Raw genomic sequence first — 21,135 nt, forward strand, 5'->3', positions numbered from 1 at the left:
ATTTAATAATATTCAGTTCCCAGATATTTTTGGTATATGATCCCATATACAGTATGTTGTCCAGAAATGTATTGTACAACATTTACAGGATGTTGTAAAATGTTGTGTATAGTAGTGAGATTTTCTTAGTTCTTATAGCTGTGATTTCGTTATGAAAATGTTTTAACTGCAACTTTCATCTGCTCTCAGTTTTACCCAAAAATATCCACCTGTGAAATTCTTGTCAGAAAAAGACAGAAAAAGAATACTGGTAAGTTCATTTTAAAATTTGTATTCATATGGGTAATAATAACTAATGCTGCAAGTTTACATTTACAAACATATGTGTCATTTGGTAATAGTTCCTTGTTTTTCATATCCGTTTTTTACTAGGGTGCAATTTAATTTATACTTTGTGCTTGTGATTTGTTTGGCCCAACAGAGAGAACTCTTGTGCACGGTGCAAGACTTCACACAGAAAAACATCTTTTGGGCTAAAAGATACAAATATCAAAAAAGTTATGGCTGGATAATTTTAAGAATGGGCTGAACATACCAGTGTGTGAAATTTCTGGGCCAACATTAAAGGTATAATTCACACAATCATTAAGGGGTGGGAACTTTATTATCACGGGGGGGTACGTTGGTTGATGAAAACGGGGAAAAAGCTGAAATTTTGAACTCTTATTTTTCATCTGTCTATACATCTGAGGAGCCAGATAATGAAGGCTTCCCTTGTAATATGCCCAGTTCTAGTAATTTAGCTACTGGCGCATGGGTCACTCAGGAGGAAATTCAAAAGAGACTTGAACATATAAAGGTAAACAAAGGTCCAGGGCCGGATGGGATTCATCCCAGGGTATTAAATGAGCTGAGCGCTGTGATTGCCAAACCTCTTCACTTAATTTTTCAGGATTCATTGAGGTCTGGCATGGTGCCAAGAGACTGGCGGATTGCTAATGTGGTGCCGTTATTTAAAAAGGGATCCCGTTCTCAGCCTGAAAACTATAGGCCTGTTAGTCTGACATCAGTAGTAGGAAAACTTTTGGAAGGGGTAATAAGGGATAGGGTACTTGAATACATTGCAGTTCACAATACTATTAGTTTGTGCCAGCATGGTTTTATGCGTAACAGATCTTGCCAGACTAATTTAGTTGCCTTTTATGAGGAGGTGAGTAGGAACCTTGATGCTGGAATGGCAGTTGATGTCATCTACTTGGACTTTGCTAAAGCGTTTGATACAGTACCTCACAGAAGGTTAATGATCAAATTAAGGAATATTGGCCTAGAACATAATATTTGTAATTGGATAGAGAACTGGCTGAAGGATAGAGTACAAAGAGTGGTTGTAAATGGAACATTTTCTAATTGGACCAGTGTGGTTAGTGGAGTACCGCAGGGGTCAGTCCTTGGGCCTTTGCTGTTTAACTTGTTTATTAAGGACCTGGAGGTGGGCATAGACAGTACTGTTTCTATTTTTGCTGATGACACTAAATTGTGCAAAACTATAAGTTCCATGCAGGATGCTGCCGCTTTGCAGAGCGATTTGACAAAATTAGATAACTGGGCAGCAAACTGGAAAATGAGGTTCAATGTTGATAAGTGCAAAGTTATGCACTTTGGTAGAAATAATATAAACGCAAACTATCTACTGAATGGTAGTGTGTTGGGGGTTTCCTTAATGGAGAAGGATCTAGGGGTTTTTGTTGATAACAAGTTGTCTAATGCCAGGCAGTGTCATTCTGTGGCTACTAAAGCAAATAAAGTGCTGTCTTGTATAAAAAAGGGCATTGACTCAAGGGATGAGAACATAATTTTGCCCCTTTATAGGTCCCTGGTAAGGCCTCACCTTGAGTATGCAGTGCAGTTTTGGGCTCCAGTCCTTAAGAAGGATATTAGTGAGCTGGAGAGAGTGCAGAGACGTGCAACTAAACTGGTAAAGGGGATGGAAGATTTAAGCTATGAGGTTAGACTGTCGAGGTTGGGGTTGTTTTCTCTGGAAAAGAGGCGCTTGCGAGGGGACATGATTACTCTGTACAAGTACATTAGAGGGGATTATAGGCAGTTGGGGGATGTTCTTTTTTCCCATAAAAACAATCAACGCACCAGAGGTCACCCCTTTAGATTAGAGGAAAGGAGCTTCCATTTGAAGCAGCGTAGGTGGTTTTTCACGGTGAGGGCAGTGAGGTTATGGAATGCCCTTCCTAGTGATGTGGTAATGGCAGATTCTGTTAATGCCTTTAAGAGGGGCCTGGATGAGTTCTTGATCAATCAGAATATCCAAGGCTATTGTGATACTAATATCTACAGTTAGTACTAGTGGTTGTATTTATAGTTTATGTATGTGAGTGTATAGATTGGTAGGTGTGGGTTAGGTGTGCTGGGTTTACTTGGATGGGTTGAACTTGATGGACACAGGTCTTTTTTCAACCCTATGTAACTATGTAACTATCAGGAGGAACTAACACACTGCTAGTAAGATTGGATGAGTTTAAAGTCTAGTGTGGAACCCTCCTACTATGGCATTAAAAGATTTGTCCAAAGTTGATGCTGGATTAAAGTGAAATTAACATCCTGCCTTGTGCTTCCTGTCCGTTTTTATGCCTTTTTCCTTTCAAACAAAGCCTTCTTTTGTAATTAGGCTTTAGTACCGGTTGTAACTTGTGATACTAATGATTGAAGATTTATTTGTGCTAAAGACAGAAATGATAGAAGTCTCGCTGCAGCTTATATATAATGTGTAAGAAATATTTGCTTAAATTAGCATAAGCAATTGTATGCTGTGTAAATTTAAGGCCACGGGTAAGAGAAAATGTAATGGTAATATTTTTGCTTCTAATGGAATAACACATAGGGGCTGATTTACTAAGACACGATTTCGAATCCGAATTGGAAAAATTCCGATTGGAAACAAACATTTTGCGACTTTTTCGTATTTTTTGCGATTTTTCGGCGTCTTTACGATTTTTGCGTAAAAACGCGAGTTTTTCGGCGTCTTTGCGATTTTTGCGTAAAAACGCAAGGTTTTTCGTAGCCATTACGAAAGTTGCGCAAAGTCGCGTTTTTTTCGTAGCGTTAACACTTGCGCGCAAAGTCGCGCCTTTTTCGTAGCGTTAAAACTTAAAAGGCGCGACGTTTCGCGCAAGTTTTAACGCTACGAAAAAATCGCGACTTTGCACAACTTTCGTAATGGCTACGAAAAACTCGCGTTTTTACGCAAAAATGGTAAAGACGCCGAAAAAAAATCGCAAAATTACCGATCATTACGAAAAAAACGCAATCGGACGCATTCGGCCCGTTCGTGGGTTAGTAAATGTGCCCCATAGGGTTACCAGCTATAAAGACTACTGCTTCTTTTGCCTTTCAAATAATCTGGCAATAAAAGAACACTTCACAAAACTACTGCCCTTTTTCACATTCAGAACTGGGCATAAATTGTTATTCAACCTGAAGGTCATTTATTCAGGCAAAATATAGTTGCTTTACTATTTTTAACGTTAACAGAAGAAATTTCAATCTAGGTTTTTTTTTTTTATAGTATACTTTTTATTTCTAAATAATTCACTCTACTATTTAAAATGTTATTCTTGAACCGACAAATGTATTTATTTTTTTGTTGTAATATTGGTGTGTAGGCAGCCATCTCAGTGCATTGTGCCTGAGTCTGAGCTTTCAGAAAGAGCCAGCGCTACACATTAGAATTGCTTTCAGGTAACCTATTGTTTCTCCTACTCCCATGTAAGTCGCCGGTGGGATGGCAGACGCGGAGGCGCGATTTCGCCGAAAAAGATTTGCGAGTCTTTTTCGGCGATTTCCCGAAATCGCCCCGCCGCATCTGCCATCCCACCGGCGACTTACATTGTCGCCGATGGGATGGCAGGGGAAGGCAACTCTGGGAGATTAGTCGCCCGCGAACAGGGAGTTTTACCACGGGCGACTAATCTCCCCATGTGCCAGAGCCCTTAGAGAGCAGAGCTCAGAAAAGAAAAGGGGCGGAGTTTCATGCTAAACCAGGAAGTAGGTAAAATTAGTTTTTTTTTTTTTTTTTTTTTATTTAAAAACAACATGAGACTGAATGCAAGGAGAAAGATATGTTATGGGGGCTATTAGGGTGAAGACACAAGGAGCTAATAGTAGCAGCTACTTGTCATGGCTAGGGATCCCTAGTCACAGCTACTAAAATAGACAATGCTGATCATTTACTGATAATTGTCCCTATGTGTGTTTTAGCAGAGGCGATTCTCATTATTGTCTATGGCAAGGTATTTTTTGGAGTTTAGTAGCTATGAAAAAGTAGCAGCTACTAGTAGCTCGGTGTATCTTCAACCTTGGAGTTTTTTTTAGTGATTTAAAAAAAAAAAAAACAGGCTTACTTTTGCTGAGCAAATTATGACAACAAACCTAGAAAACTGCCTGATAATGACAACAAATCTGGAAAACTGACTGACAATGGCTGACAGGTTTGCAGATTTTTATATTCCACTTCCATAGAAAGCCAACCTGACAAAATGAACATGCAACTGAATTTCCTTATCACATTTCCTTGTGCTAAAGTCTATACATTGCAGACCAGAACCCTATATTTAAAAGAACTGCCATAACGTAACTGAATATAGAAAAGAACAGGAACATGCCAGATAGCACAAGAAGGTCAGTATGTGCCTCACTGATTACAGCAAAACCTTTGATTGTTTCTACAGTGACAATTATGAAATGTCATCATGAAAATTGGTATATCTGAACATCTAATTGTTCTTATGCAATCCTCAATGCTGGGCAAGCTGCAACAATCACAACTAAAAAACAAGAATGGAGGAAGATGTTTGAGAATTTAAAAGTTGTAAAAGAAATCAAAAGCTTTTGATATGCTGAAGATATTGATGAAAACAAATGCCTGATGTCTACTTTAATGGGGAAAAGAGTAAAAATGGAACTACAGCTATATTTTAAGTCAAAAGTTTTGCCCAATGTAATAAAACATCTGTAGATATTGGTGTTTTAGATTCATGCTATAAACAAGTATAAATACGACAACATCTACATGTGGTTCCAAGATCAGACCATAGTCAGACAAGAGGGTTCATTTATGTCTGCGTAGTAGGCAACTTGCGGTCTACCCTGAAGTGATTTGTGCCTAAAACCACTTTCATTAAAGGCAATTGCATCAAAATATGATTTTGCGCTTTCCTATAGTTGTGCCTGGCGCTGCTCAGTCGTTCCTGCCTTTCGTTCCTATTCAGTCGCTCCTGTGCCTAGTGATGCAGGGAAACCCTGGAGCTACCGCCACCTCCTGTCCTGACCAGGGTTCCTTCATGTCATTCACACTTTTTAATGAAATAAAAATAAACAAAACTTTTTAACAGAGTATGGAGTTGCCACCCAATACTTTCCTTTGTGTGTGTTGAATTTTAAAGGGGTGTTTATTACAGAAAATCTAAGTGAGTAGTATTAAGGTACCTTAAGGGGCACATTTACTAATCCACAAACGTCCGAAAAGCGCCCGATGCGTTTTTTTCGTAATGATTTGTATTTTGCGATTTTTTTCGTAAATTGTCGCGACTTTTTCGTAGCCATTACGACTTGCTCGTAAATTGTCGCGACTTTTTCGTAGCCGTCGCGCCGAGTACGAAAGTTTCGGATTCATTCAAGCTTCAGTATCGTGACTTTCCTTGGGCCAGGTTGGAGCTGCAGAGTGCCATTGAGTCTTATGGGAGGCTTCCAAAATCATGCAAAGTCGCAAAGGTTTGCCCGCCGTTTACGAGCGCTCAATATGAAAAAGTCGCGACAATATACGAGCAAGTCGTAATGGCTATGAAAAAGTCGCAACAATTTACGAGCAAGTCGTAATGGCTACGAAAAAGTCGCGTCAATTTCCGAAAAAATCGCAAAATGTTTGTTTCCAATCCGATTTTTTCCCATTTGGGATTCTGATTCGTGGATTAGTAAATCAGCCCCTTAGTGTTAAGGTATTTATGTGATATCAAAAATATCCTTTACTTTTTGTATATGATGGTACTTTAAAAAGCATTGAATCATTACCCACACCTACTAATATGGCTTTGCCAATGCTATATATAAATGACACAATTATTGTGCAGGATTATGTTTACAGTGTAACCCAGGAACCTACATATTGTACCTGTTGGCCTCGTTTCACATTTGTTTTTGCCCTATTAAATAACCATAACCAACAATGAATACTCTTAGGCATTGTAATGGTTTTTTTGCTACCTATACATTATATATAGCTTAAATATATTATGTATTTTTTGTCTAAATGTAGATAACTGGTGGTGCAGGCTTTGTGGGCTCTCATCTTACTGACAAGCTAATGATGGATGGGCATGAAGTTACCGTCGTGGACAATTTTTTTACAGGCAGGAAAAGAAATGTGGAACATTGGATTGGGCACGAGAACTTTGAGCTTATTAATCATGATGTTGTTGAGCCACTTTATATTGAAGGTAAGTTGGATGCATGGCCTAATGTTGGTTAACTTATGCTCTTTGATAATGTTGTCTTTCTCTGACACCTCTTCATCTTAAAAGTCAGTGAAGCCTTTAAAAAAAGAAAAATTGTGGACATTACGCTAAATTAACCTGTATTATGATACTGTGGGGCTTGCCCAATTTTACTTTCAATTAGCAATCGCCTTTACAGATCTTTTTAAAGAATTTGACATTTTTAATGTAATTTAAATTACCAAATTACTTAGGGTTACATCTTGTTTCATTTAACAAACTGTTTTTTGTGCAGATAACCTTTTAATTTCACATTTTTTTTAACTGGTGCATCAATTAAGTATATCATCTATCAACATTTGTGAGATTGTGTAGCTATATTTTATACAGTACACATACAAAATGGAAGATCCTACAACTTTTCAAATATTGAAAATAAACGTGAATGACCTTATATAACAGACATCATTTAAAGATCTCACAATGGATCGTGGGATTTGTCCAATAAACAATGCCACTTTAGAATGTAGTTAAGGTTATTACCCCTCTCCAGAATTACTTCCTTCTCAAATTGCCTTCATGCATTTAACAGTGGCTCAAAGTGAGATCTGAATAGAAGACAAAAATCCTACTGGGTTAAGCAGGTATGACATGTCTGTCAGAGGGGCTGATAAATAGAGTGGTATGATTCTAGTTCTTGTCAAAATGACAGTTCACAGATCCTGATGGCTTTAAAGTACTTATTTATAAAATGTATTTTACTTCTCTATTGTTATTGCTGAATGTATGATGTTTTGCAATGATTGTGAAAACTCCATGGGCCATAAATCCTATACATATAAAAAGGTAATTATGGATTTTGCATAAACTTCAGTGATAAATGTTCTGGGAATGTTTTTAAAAAATATTTCAGAATCCTAAAACCTTTATTCGTTTTTTGTTCTAGTGGACCAGATATACCATTTGGCTTCTCCTGCTTCTCCTCCAAATTACATGTATAATCCCATAAAGACCCTTAAGACCAACACCATTGGAACACTTAACATGTTGGGTAAGCTCATATTATTAACTTGCAATATAATTTGCTTCTGATTATGAAAGCAGGGCTATTATAGTGAATTATGCAACTTTTTTAAATTATAAAAAGTTTTAAGAACTGCATTTTAGTGAGCATATATAATAAAAAGAATGCTGACAAGATGCCTTTTATGCAGTGAAATGGGCCTGGCATTTGGGGTAGTGGTCATCGTGTCTCTTGGGCCTTAAACTGGATCACCGGAATTAAATAGATTCTGTTAAATAGATTTTATTACATTTCCCTCTATATGATAAAGGGTAGGGTGAACCACATTTTTTTTTTTTTTTTGCAGATTAGAAAGTTTTGTCTCTGTGACCCCCATCCCAGAGCAGCTCTAGGGAGACACAGGAAGGTGAAAAATTCAATGCTAGAAAATAGTACACTAGAATTTTTTTGACTATCTGAAACCAACTGAACTGAAAAAGTGTTTGGAACACGCGGATTGATTCTTTTATCCTTGATTTCTCAACTTTTCAAATCTAGTACCAAACAATATCTTAACTTATTTAGAACTATTTGGCATTATGCTTAGGCGCATGCATGTTTTCATGATAGTGTCCCTTTCAGGCTATTGCCTGGGAGATTAGTAGCATCTGCTTGTCAGAACTCAGTTTCAAATATAGATATATTTGCTAAGTCATTTGTATTTATCTTATCATGTGGCATAACACTAATCAGTTGCAATATATTTCTGAATAGTCTTCAGCTAATACAGGTGACTTTCTTAGAGAGATTTACTCTAGTGGGGTGTTTTTTGTTTTGTAAGTGTTTGTATTTGATTTAGCAATTAAAAAAAAAAACACTTTTCTCTTTCCAGGCTTGGCAAAGCGTGTAGGTGCTCGGCTACTCCTGGCCTCTACTTCAGAAGTGTATGGAGGTTAGTGTGTTAACCTAAAAAAACTAAAAAGTATGGAACTTTTCTTTTATCTAAGCAATCCCGTTTTGTATCCACCTATTTTTGTATTGGGGCATTGCTATGCTGAAGAAAGAGACTTCCCCAAGTTTTAATTTGTAACCTTATGGTTGCTTTGAATAGAACCAAGGGCCTTATCCTAAAACATGGAAAATAACCCTAAACTATTATTCCTCTACTACAGGTAACATACGTCTTGTATGCTGCATTCAGGCAGGTAGAAGTTTTTCTGGCATCTGTCAAACCCACACTTTTTTTTTTTTTTATTCAGACTGCCGGAGAGGGAAAAAATGCCTTTGCCGTTGCTCCATCTCACAATGATGGTCACCTTGACACTACTCCAGGCAAGGCTTTGCCTTGCACATGATAGTGTAAGGTTTTCTCCTGATCGGCCATAAAAAAAAACTCTCTCTAGACATCATTTTGGTACTGACATTTCTAATGAAGATATAACTTTCCCATGAGCATTTCATGTGATTTTGGAGGCAGTGTCTGGATTCTTGTGGTCAAATAGTGCATGCATAAATAAATGATGATATAGGAGTGACACTAGTGCAGGTTCTTAAGTGCAACACTCATTGAGTAATTTCACTTTTTCACCTATTTCTGTGGAAAGTGCCTGTCTTTAAGCCACACATGCTCATACTTCACCACTACGCTGCAAGAGTACTAGAGCATCTTTACACAAGTTTGTTGGTGTTGGAAAAAGAAGATATCTAAACTCAAATGATCTAATGGAAATGCTGCAAAAAAATATAACTTCAATTTTAAAGCTTAAATTTCATATTTTACATGTGCAGGATTGCAATGTACATATTTCACATACTTGTTCTTTTAGAAATCACAAACTTTTTTGGGCACCTCTGTTTTGACAAACACTAGACACCTCGCATTTATGCATAAATACTGATATGGGGATCATCTATGCCCCTATAGTTTGCTTTCTATTTTATCTCTTTGCTCTAATTTTGACTATTAAACTAGTCCAATTACAAAACTGCTATGTATTTATTTAGATCCTGAAGTGCATCCTCAAAGTGAAGAGTACTGGGGGCATGTGAATCCTATAGGTCCACGAGCCTGCTACGATGAAGGGAAGAGAGTGGCAGAAACAATGTGCTATGCTTACATGAAGCAGGTGTGTTGATGTGCACAGCCATGAGAATTTAAAGTGTGCGTGTGTAATTTATGTTCTGTCCTAATTAAGCACAATGGATTTCTAGATCTGATTAGCTGTTCTGTGAACCAGTTGCCAAAAAAAAAAAATGTAATTATTCGGAATTTCTAACTTGCAGTGTCAGAAAATTGAACTGCATCTGTAAACCCTAAAACTTTATAACTGAAACAATGGCAAATATAGCAGTTACAGATGAGGCAAACATCACAGTATACACTATGGCACAACACGTCACACCATATTATGTAGCTCCCAACTGACAAATGCATTAAATGGGATAATTAGTGTGATGGTAGTTAGGTTGGCTTATTATTCCTTCTTTTTATACTGCCAATATATATTCTGCAGTACTTTACAGATACTATACATCATGGTTTATTTGCATATTTGGGCTTGTGAAAATACGTCATATAGCAGTGAAAAGCACCTGTGCACACGCTTTATTCCTCTAGTGGCAGAATATATGCCAATATTGGCCCTCTACTGGCCCACAGAGGGCAGATTTCAAACAGGAGATGCACTCACAGGCATTTTCTGGTCAAAATCCAAACAGTGTGCACAGTGAAAAGTTGATCCCATCCCATATGGGTGATAGCCCATGTGGGCATTTCTGCCTCTTTGCAAAGGTCGATGCTTTTTTTTTTATAGATCACAGAATTTTTTTTTAAATACAGTCTATGGGTATGGTTGTCTCTCAGCTCCTCACCTGAGCAGTGTGTGTATATAGCACAATGTTCTTGCATGATTTATATTGATTTGCAAGGTAAATTTGTTACTAGCTGCATGGAAGTGCAGGTCCAAGCTGGACTTTCAGGTGTATGTAGTAGAGCAAATGGCCATTCTCCACAATTCTCATCCTAGCTGCCCTGTAAAACATCCCAACCCCCCACTGCTGCAAGATCCCATTGGGGTGCCACTGCCATAGGTAATTCGTCTTCTTGTCAAGGCAGTGCAGAAGTGGAGATCAGCATGAAACCACAAAAGCAGCCAATTTCAGGCCGGCCACTGCTTCCGCTCCATATGCCGAAGCTGTGATTGTCAATGCAGCTACTATTGGAGAGGATCCGCTTCTTTCATCCAGACTGAAAACCGCAGGCAGAGAGAAGTAGAGGAAAAGCTGTTTGACCAGGGCCTAAGATTTATAGGGTATGAACACTATACACAGTGCTTTACAGAGTTATCCATGCAAAATGATTTTCTAGATCTCTTCAGTTTTTAAACAGAGTTCAAAATGGTTATTGTATACCATCATTAGTCTCCGTCTTTTCTTATTTAAGTACATCACCGCCTGTTGCTCTTATTCAACGCAGAGATATCACTCTTTTATTACTCTGCTCTTCTAATCTTGCTCTGTTTAAATTTTCTTGACAGTGTGACACACTGAATGTGTAAGCTTTTGTATTTGTCCTTAGATTAATATCGTTTTTCATTCTCAGCTCTAGCAAAACAGAGTATTTCTTATCAGTAGGGAAGCTTATTGAACCAATAAATAGATAATGACTGAATCTGTTATCAGAGCCATCTGCAGCACTAAACACAGGCCCATAGATGCAGGACTTTAAATATATTTCAGACATGCGTCATTTAACTTGCCTCTTCTTTCCTAAGAGAAATATATTTACTCAAACCCTTGCTTTCTTGGCAATTAAAGAGAAACAGGTGGCTTGTCTGACAAGCGTATATGTAAATATCTAATAAGTCTGCATAATTTTGCACTGGAACAGTATTGCTAAAAATATTTATCCGTGACAGTTTCTCAGGTTTTTTTGTTTTTTTTTGTCTAACATTAGAGCTGTTTTGGTTTCCCTTTATTGTAGGTTTTCTTGATATCCCTAACTTTATCAAGGACAACAGTTACAACAGATAAACAGTTGATGCAGTGGTGCATGATGAGCTAACACTTGTTAGGATGTTAATTATTTATTTTGACAGATATTGGAGAGAATTTTAGGATGAAATCTTTGTATTCTGTAGATCAGGGGTCCCCAACCTTTCTTACTCGTGAGCCGCAGTCAAATGTAAAAAGACTTTGAGAGCAACACAAGCATCATAAAAGTTCATGGAGGTGCCAAATAAGGGCTGTGCTTGGATATTAGGCAGCCTCTATGCACACTATCAGCTTACAGGAGGCTTTATTTGGTCTTTTTTTTATTTAACCAAAACTTGCCTCCAAGTCAGGAATTCAAAAATAACTACCTGGATTGGGGGCAATGAAAGCAACATCCAATGGGTTGGTGAGCAACATGTTGCTCACAAGCCACTGGTTGGGAACCACTGCTGTAGATCATACCTAAAAGTGTCCATATATGGCAAAATATTTGTATACTTAATGAACGGTTGTAGGATTGATCGTTCAATATATAGAGCAATGAATCCTCAACATGGAAACTTATCTTGAAAATATTATCATGATCAATCTGAAACCAGTTAGGAGCATTATGTATTTATTACTGTTTTAATACCAGAACCTGCCTGATCGACAATGACCAGTATCTATAGGACAAGCCTTTGTGGTTTTTTCATTCCTTGGACCTCATATCTGAGGATCATATCTGTAATAAAGCTGGCCGTGTGAGTACACTTGGGCCCTTTTTCTCCGGATACTGCAGGACAATATACATGTTTATATTAGTATACTTTCCTTTTTTGCATTCATGCAAACTTGCCCATTGTGCAGTGGTGCACTGAAATATATGCACGTGGGAAAGGAAACTATATTTTATGATTTTATCATTGAGATTTTACCACTAGATGGAGCATCTAAAAAGCATTTCCAATTGATGTTCCAGTTTGTAAACACAAGGTGCCAGCTGCAGTAAAAATGTCGATTTAGTCTTGCCATCATTACGCCATGGGGTATTTCCAAAAGAAAGTGGCTATGACTACTGCTTGCCTGTTTCCATTAGAGGGCCAAGTGTTCCCTTTCCAGCTGAGTGTTCCTTTATCTGCATCCCCATTCTCAGAGCAGCACTGTGTTGTCATGAAGATGTGTATGCATTTATTAGGAGAGCTGCACTGTAGTATATTATTGTGCTCAGGTTGGGGAACATAGGTGCTTTCACCAGCTTAGATGCAGAATTGTTGCCAAAATGATTGTGCTAGGATCCCATATGCTTTCTGTCCTTCGTTTAACTGCCCTCTCCTGGGAACTCCAATAACCTCTTCCCTAATATGCAGACTCCAGAATAGATTATTTGTATGTATATTTGTATACTTTATATATACTCTTATATACATATAATGGATATCAGGCAGTGTATATAGGTTAAAAATGTTTAGGTCAGCAGTAACAGGCTTAACGTTTGGGGTTACCGTCTTTCATCAAAAAGATCTTTAAAATGTTATGATGGCAAGCAAAGTAAATTTACTTTGTCATTCTTTAAAGATTCTTTTAATGGAAGTGGAAAAAAGTGACTAAAAATGGAAACTTGGCACAACTGCAATCTTAACCTATCATTATCCTTGCTTATCTTAAACAGGAAGGCGTAGAGGTTAGAGTGGCTCGAATATTTAATACCTTTGGCCCTCGAATGCATATGAACGATGGCAGAGTTGTCAGCAACTTTATTTTGCAAGCACTCCAGGGAGAACAACTAACGGTAGGTATAGTTTATGCAGGAGACTGAGAAATAGTCTATGGTGAAATAACATTTTGATTTATATCCAGTTACGTTTGGGGATAGTTACATCTTTGCAGGATACCCTATCAAATGCCTTCAAATATTTCCATATGTGTTTTATTTAAAAATAATATTCAGACTGATGTTATAGAAAAGAATGCAGGAAATGTCATAAGTGTGCATTCTTTTTTATTTTATGTATTTTTTTGTGAATTATTATGCACTCTTGATACAACATGCACTGACCTAGGCATCAGATTTTTTTTTTTCCTTTTCCTCATGATCGAGATATGTGCAGCTGTACAAATTATTATTATTGTTAACCTTTTTTTATATAGTATTACTTCCTTTTTAACCAGCCCTAGGGAATCTTAATGTAAGGTTCCTTTCACATTAGAAAAAGACCCACATAGTATTTAAATACTTCTTGCAGATAATTCCTATACCAGAATTGAACTCCGGGCCTCAAGTTAGCAGTTCTAACTACTGAGCCACTGTATGATCCCAAACCATGCATGTTTGGCAGAGCAAGTATACCTGTCCTAATATCCTTTTCTGCAAGGAATAATCTAATACAGGTTAAATATCTTGTTTGCAATTATGCAGGAATAGCATTTTAAGGATTTTATTGTGTTACAGGATATTTCATAATATCTCAGGATTTGTAGTCCAATGTGTGTTTTTGTTTTTTTTTTTAAAAACCAAAACACACATTGGTAGCCAGGGGAAATCCATACCATTTATATATATAAAAAAAAAACACAATCCCTTGCCTGTGCTTCCCCTCCGCTAGCTATGATTACACAAATCTTTAGTAAGTGCTGGCTGCATTACTGGGAAACCATCATTGCTACCCAAGTAATGGACAGCAGAAAGCAGTGTTAAGTGGAGTAACGGGGGAATGGGATTGTGTTTTTTATGAAAATGGTTTAGATTTTTTAAATAAATGTATAAATGTATATCAGAAATAGTTTTCTTGTTTACTAAAAAACCTAGGACCATTAGAACCCGAAATTGTGGCCTTTACTTCCCCTTTTAAATAATGTGCTGCACCTCCCAATCTTCAATCACTAAACGGGAGGCCCTGTAGTGCTGCCCTATCTTGATAATCCGGGCATGATTAGGGTATAGTGTAATAACAAGCCCAAGTAATGTAATTCACCTCAATTAAGGGGGGGCTTGTAGTTCTGCACTTACTTGATTAGCCAGGCCCCCTTGCTGTCAGCTGCAGAATTGAGAAGAAAGCTGCATGTTCTGTCCCCGACAGCTTTCTGCACTGCTCGTTTGTCACTGAAATCTAAGTCCCGGCAGAGCTGAATTGGATGTGTGAAGTTTGAACTTCCCTTTCAGACCAAAACCCTCTGGGCATGGTACAACTGTGCCCTCTATGCCCCCCTGATGGCGGACCTGGTATTGGTGCTCGGCCATTTCACCCCACAGCAGCCACCAGTGGTTGACAATGCCACCTTTTTTTTTCTTTGATTACTTTAGGTCTATGGTTCAGGAGAACAAACAAGAGCCTTTCAATATGTCAGGTAAGTTTTTTTTTTTTTTTTTTTTATTTTGCATTCGCATTTCTTCATTGAATTTGGTATAATTGGATGTAATTTTAATAGACTTATTTTCTATCCTTTTGTAAAATGCAGTGCCATACAGAGGCACTGTATATTGCAAAATTGCTAGACTTTACACAGCTAAAAAATTAAAAATTTGGATGCACTAATACTCTTATGAATATTAATAATTGACCTGTTGGTTGGCAGAGAACTGCTTCTGCTACATTGCAAGAGTCTGAGCCAGTAGTGCAGAAAAGAGCACACAAATACTGCTTTAGAGTTACAATATCTTTTAGGACCATTTTAAATAGTTTTAATAACATATTGAAAAGTTACATAGAATTTCTCTTTCTTCAGTTATGTAAAAAAAAAATCACTTGGCTTTCCATTGGAACGAGAACTAGCCTGACAGGAATAAGGCTAGAATGATGTGCACATATCAGGGCTGTTACTAGGTGTAGGCAGAAAAGGCATGTGCCTGGGGCGCTAGGCACATACCTCAGCTACCTGCCTACCCCTTGTGTTGTCCGGCTAAGAGCAGCAAATTAATGTGCTACATTGCCACTCCCGCTCATTACCCTGTCCCCTTGTCAACTCCCTTCTCCTCTACTTACCTCACTGGGGACAGGGGGTGACTGAGAGGAGTGCCTGCACTAGAACATACCTTATGTACTCTTCAGAACACCTGCTGGAGTATTCATGCCTTCGGTTTTGTCCACAGGAAATTGTGTTTCTTTCTGATCTAGTTAGTTGGGTGTCTGTTGTTTTCTCCCTTTTTTAGTTTGCTGTGAGTAACTGTAGAGCAGCTAAGCTTAGGAATTTATCAGAAATCAAAACATTACCATAAAGCTATATCTGCAAAAAATCTGGTGCTGCAAAGGTGGTTGTTCCCTCTTGTTCCCTCTGATGCAGAGAGCCCTGGTTTTTAGGGTAAGGGTAAAGCCCCATGAGGCGGATTGTCAGCCTACATAAAACCGCAGGCTGACAATCCACCCATATGCTTGAAAAATCCCCCCACGGGGGGATTCATTGCTTCTGGATGCAATATCTGGAACAATTACAGGATTTTTCAAGCGCACGGGCGAATTGTCAGCCTGCGCTTCTATGTAAGCTGACAATCTGCCTCATGGGGCCTTACCTTTAGACTGTCATGTAATGTAAATCCAATTGGCCTTGTAAAGTGTGCTTTTTATAGATTCTTGTTTGATAGTTACCTCATCATCCTTATCTTTACAAATAGGACATCTTTGTAATTGAAATGCTGAACTGCTGCATTAGTAAACTCACTAGTAGTCAGCAATAAAGCATTAGTGTTTTAGAGCAAGTTAAGGACCGGTCCTTAGAGGCAATTGCAGCTGACCACTTGTAGCAGTGCCACTGTTTCACTGGATACAATCTGTGCACTATAATATACACTCACCTAAAGGATTATTAGGAACACCATACTAATACCCTTCTCTGACCTCTAGCATCAACAAGGCATTTTCGCCCACAGGACTGCCGCATACTAGATGTTATTCCCTTTTCACACAATTCTTTGTAAACCCTAGAAATGGTTGTGCGTGAAAATCCCAGTAACTGAGCAGATTGTGAAATACTCAGACCGGCCCGTCTGGCACCAACAACCATGCCACGCTCAAAATTGCTTAAATCAAGTTTCGTTCCCATTCTGACATTCAGTTTGGAGTTCAGGAGATTGTCTTGACCAGGACCACACCCCTAAATGCATTGAAGCAACTGCCATGTGATTGGTTGATTAGATAATTGAGTGTATTTTGAAGTCACCACAGTACCATGACTTGTATAAAACCACTGAACTCATTGTTTTATGGTTAGAAAACATTTTGGAGACTGCCTGACATTTTGGGCATTCTGCAACATTGCTGCAGATTGTATTGGTGTTTTCCAAATACAGTAGAACTCTCATTTTACATTTTTCAGGGGACCATGGAAAAAAAAAAGTAAAATCAGGGAAAATGTAAAATCAGGGAAATGTGTTATAGACATATAAATGTAAGCTATTTAAAGGAAATAACTACAGGAACCATTTTTTCTTTGCAACTGACACCCCATTGCTACATGACACTGACATAGAGGCACCCCTTCCCCCCTTCTACCCAAAGAGCATTCAGCACTGACACCCCATTGCTACATACAGTAACACTGGCACAGAGACACCCCATAACATTGACTTCAAAATGTACATCCATAACTCAGCACTGTATTGTTCCTAAAACAAAAATCTATACCATTTTAAAGAAAATCCGCACCTTGTAACTTGTACCTTTAAAGGAGAAGGAAAGGCTAAGTCACTTGGGGGTGCCAAAATGTTAAGCACCCCCAAGTGACTTAGATCGCTTACCTTGTACCCTGGGCTGGTGCCCCTGTTAGGAGAAAAAAAGCACCAGCCCGGGGTACCTGTAGGAAGCGCTTCCTCCTTCCTCTCTCTTCTCCGGGCGAAATCCGTCGGCCGGCGCATGCGCAGTAGAGTAAAAAGCCGACTTTGTTTTTTAAGTTCAGCTTTTCACTCTACTGCGCATGCGCGCGCGGCGCTACAGGAAGGAGGAAGCTCTCGCTGCTACCCCGGGCTGGTGCTGTTCTCTCTGTACAGAGGCACCAGCCCGGGGTATGAGGTGAGCGATCTAAGTCACTTGGGGGTGCCTAACATTTTGGCACCCCCAAGTGACTTAGCCTTTCCTTCTCCTTTAATGAAGGACTGGTGTTTCTGTTTCCCCCATGCTTGTGCAAATCTCGCGATATTTTGTAAGCTCCCGGATAGGTGCGCATGCGCAGTGTGTATTATGAGGCAATAGTGGTGACGCTGACCTTCCCAAGATGGCGCCTGCGATCGCAAGACATGGGGAAACTTTGCTTCCTAAAGTAAGCACCTTTTTCAGATTAAAATGAAGCGATTTGCTAGGGCGAGGCATGTTAAAAACAATGTAAAATGCGGGAAATACAAATGTAAAATCCGGGAAGAGAGCCCATAGGAATGCATACAAATTGGTGGGACCACAACAAAATGGTGTAAATGGCAGAAAATGTTAAATCCGGGGACGTAAATTTGGGGTTCTACTGTATTTGTTAATCTTTATTTAACAGTTAACCATGCCAAATGCTTTAAATATATTGCCTTGGCATATTGCTGACCCCTAGTGGCAAGAATTGTAACTCCTTTCTGTACCCCCCCCCCCCCCCACACTCCCACACTCAAAATTTAGCATATCCCTTTACAAACATAGCCAATTCTTATTTTGCATTTAAATTAACAGAAGTATGAACACGTTGACTTCTTTCACAATAAGGATTATAAGGTATGCTCCTGGAACAGTATAAGGAAGGGTATTTAAAGATATGCCCATTTTGTTTTTAGGGACCAGTTTCTAAGCCTAGACGAGCTTCTAGAGACTGGCTACTATATACTACGTGACTGCTTATATTTATAAACTAGAGTTTTTTTCAGAGGTAATATATTCTTTGTGACAAACACTTTATCATTTGCACCCACTCCAAGAACTGGCCACTATGCAGTGCATGATAACCACCCTTTATTTGATCTGTTATGGAACTGCCAAAAATCTGGATTGCAGGGCATGATTTCCAGTCTAAATTACTGCAAAGTAGCATCATTGCAGCACACAGATAGCTCTGTGTTGTACAAGTCCACTGCCATTATCTACCTGATAGTAAATATGATTAAATGCATTTCAAGAAAGGGTTTCTCTGGTCTGTTTCTAAATAAAATAATTTCTTTTTTTTCCCAGTGACTTGGTAAATGGGCTTGTAGCTTTAATGAACAGCAATGTCAGCAGCCCTGTGAATTTGGTGAGTTTTTATTTCTGAACTGATTTCAATGAGACCGACTCATCAAGTTTAATCCGCCCCCCCCCCCCCCACAGTCTGTCGGAGTTATTTGAAATATTTAGCTGAGAGTCCTGAATATTGTCCAGAAAGAGTGTATGAGTGAGGCTAAAACTTTGTTGATACTTGGAAGTGAATGGCTGCAGTAAGGTATATTTTTTTCAGATTTAATGAGAAACTATATCCTGTAATTTTGCAGCCCTCTATAAAAAAAATATCACTAAACATTCCAGACTGTTTCATAAAAATACAGTCTTGTCATGAAAAATATAATGTAATTTTAGCAGGTACAGTTGGTTAATCCCATATAGAAATACTGCTATTTTACATACTAAAATCTGCCTCTCTGGCTTGTATAATGCACACAAACCAAGGGAATGCATACATGCTAGGTTACATCAGCCAATAATTAGCCAGTTAGAACCTGTATTATTTTCTGTCAGGTTATCAGTGAGTGTTTGCCGGACATTGAAAAGTGGTGACTCAAGATAAAAGATGCAAAAGGGCAATACTTACCCCTAATCTGACTCGGTATTGGGCCATAATGGGTGAGCACCTACTGCATGTACTTTTCTATAGTCTTACCATGTAGGCTGGGAAAAGAACTGTTGTAACATATATGTCTTTTGTAAGGGAATATACAATGGTGCTCAGAGTCAGAACAGCGTAATGAAGTCCATGTTCTAGAAATTTAACTACTATGCCAACAGGAGCGAATAAGAATTTTTCAAAATTACTTACTGATTTTCAGACGGTTATTGGTTGGGCAAGCCAAGCAAGTCAGGAATTACCCATACATAGACCAATATATAGATTATAAAGTGTGTTAGTGCAGTCAGAGTCCAACTTAACCACACAGCATAGAGTAATTACACCCTGCTGACTCCCTCAACTTTCGTTCACCTGCTCCATCCCCACAAAAAAGGGTTTAGCAAGAGACCCACATTCATCTTCAGCCTTTGTACTGTGACCTTTTTTTTTTCTCCAGGGGAACCCACAAGAACACTCAATCGTACAGTTTGCCAGATTAATTAAGCAGCTTGTTGGTGAGTTGATTGATATATCTACTGCATTAGAAATAACTATCCAAAAGGTCACTTTCGTCTAACAGGTAAATGTTACTTAAGATCATGGCTCTGTCATTTGATGTGTCAAAAAGTTAGTGCTGTGCTAAAAAATATTTGATATTATAGCTTACTTGCTAAGGTAATTATTTGCTTATGAAAGTACAAAAGTTAGCACAGTGGTGACACAGAACATACAAAAAGGTGAGGGGATGCTAATTTACTGCACTACAGTAAGAAAACCTGTTTATAGCAAGATCATTGTTCAGAATCCAAAAGAGAAATACGTGTGTTACCAATAATATGTAACAGTCAGTAACGATGTGATTATTTAAGAATGAGCACATGGGCTTGGGAAGAACAGATGTAATGCCAATATACTGTAGAATGGTGGCCATAAACATGAAAGTAATTTTGGGAGAACTGACATTGTACAGTATTTTAGAATTTATATTTCACAGAAGTGAAAGTGTTAGAAAGCTGACACTGTTCTTCTGAGGGTTAGATGGCAATATGAGAAGACCTGATGCTCTTTTAGAGTGATACAGTGACATAAGGAGAACTGAAGTGTTAGCAGGGAAAGATGAGGTCTGTCTCTGGCAGAGTAGAAAAGCTGACATTATTTTGTTGAATAGAAGACATTCAGGATTTTTTTTTTTTTTGCAGGTAGTGGAGGTGAGATCAGTTTTCTGTCAGAAGCTCAAGATGACCCTCAAAGGCGAAAACCCGACATCCGAAAGGCCAAGCTGTTACTTGGTTGGGAACCTGTGGTATGTTGCATGTTACAAAGATTTCTTATGCCAGTGCCTCTTTTTTCTGTAGAAAAGTTAATGATCAACTTGCAGGTATCTTTGACCAATTTCTTTAAAAGTCTTAATTGTAAAAACTGCTGCTAAGATTCTGCAGGCAGTAAGAATATGTTTTAGTTCATTTCCATTGTTTCCCCCCACAGGTCCCGCTTGAGGAAGGCTTAAACAAAACTATCCATTACTTTAGAAAGGAGCTTGAACATCAAGCAAACAATCAATACATCCCCAAACCGAAGCCTGCAAGAGTAAAAAAAGGGCGAACGCGACACAACTGAACGCTCCATTAAGGATGGTTCTCTTGTCAAGTTACTGGATGTAAAAATATTTCTTACCCCTCTTTGGGTTCTTCAAAAAAAAAAAAAAAAAAAAAGACTTGAGAGGTGTCATGAAGACTAAAACTGGAACCTGGAACTTCCCCCGAAGCTTGCTTTAAATGAATGGATGTGCCTAAAAACTAAAAATGAGAACTGCAAACCTTGCCTTGCACTTTTTAAACCCATCTTTATATGTACATTAGTGTAGGAAATACCTGGGAGTCTGAGTTTTATATCTTGCTGTGACTTTTGCCATTGTCCTAGGGCAGTGACAACCTTTAACTGTTGCTGGGGTCTGGAAAG

General features: G+C 38.5%; 1 protein-coding gene across 1 annotated transcript in view; it reads left to right on the top strand.

Annotated features, from left to right (window-relative positions):
• The window catches only part of uxs1 (UDP-glucuronate decarboxylase 1), a 31,699-nt gene extending 10,811 nt beyond the window's left edge, over positions 1 to 20,888 (top strand). Inside the window, 11 exon segments of the mRNA NM_001006848.1 lie at positions 190 to 250; positions 6,263 to 6,443; positions 7,387 to 7,491; positions 8,336 to 8,395; positions 9,448 to 9,569; positions 13,088 to 13,207; positions 14,720 to 14,763; positions 18,549 to 18,609; positions 19,634 to 19,691; positions 20,376 to 20,479; positions 20,662 to 20,888. Coding sequence (NP_001006849.1) covers positions 190 to 250; positions 6,263 to 6,443; positions 7,387 to 7,491; positions 8,336 to 8,395; positions 9,448 to 9,569; positions 13,088 to 13,207; positions 14,720 to 14,763; positions 18,549 to 18,609; positions 19,634 to 19,691; positions 20,376 to 20,479; positions 20,662 to 20,793 — 1,048 coding nt within the window. The 3' untranslated portion in view covers positions 20,794 to 20,888.
• The last annotated feature ends 247 nt before the right edge of the window (positions 20,889 to 21,135 follow it).

This window comes from Xenopus tropicalis, chromosome 2 (assembly GCF_000004195.4).
Source record: "Xenopus tropicalis strain Nigerian chromosome 2, UCB_Xtro_10.0, whole genome shotgun sequence".
Taxonomy (NCBI): Eukaryota; Metazoa; Chordata; class Amphibia; order Anura; family Pipidae; genus Xenopus; species Xenopus tropicalis.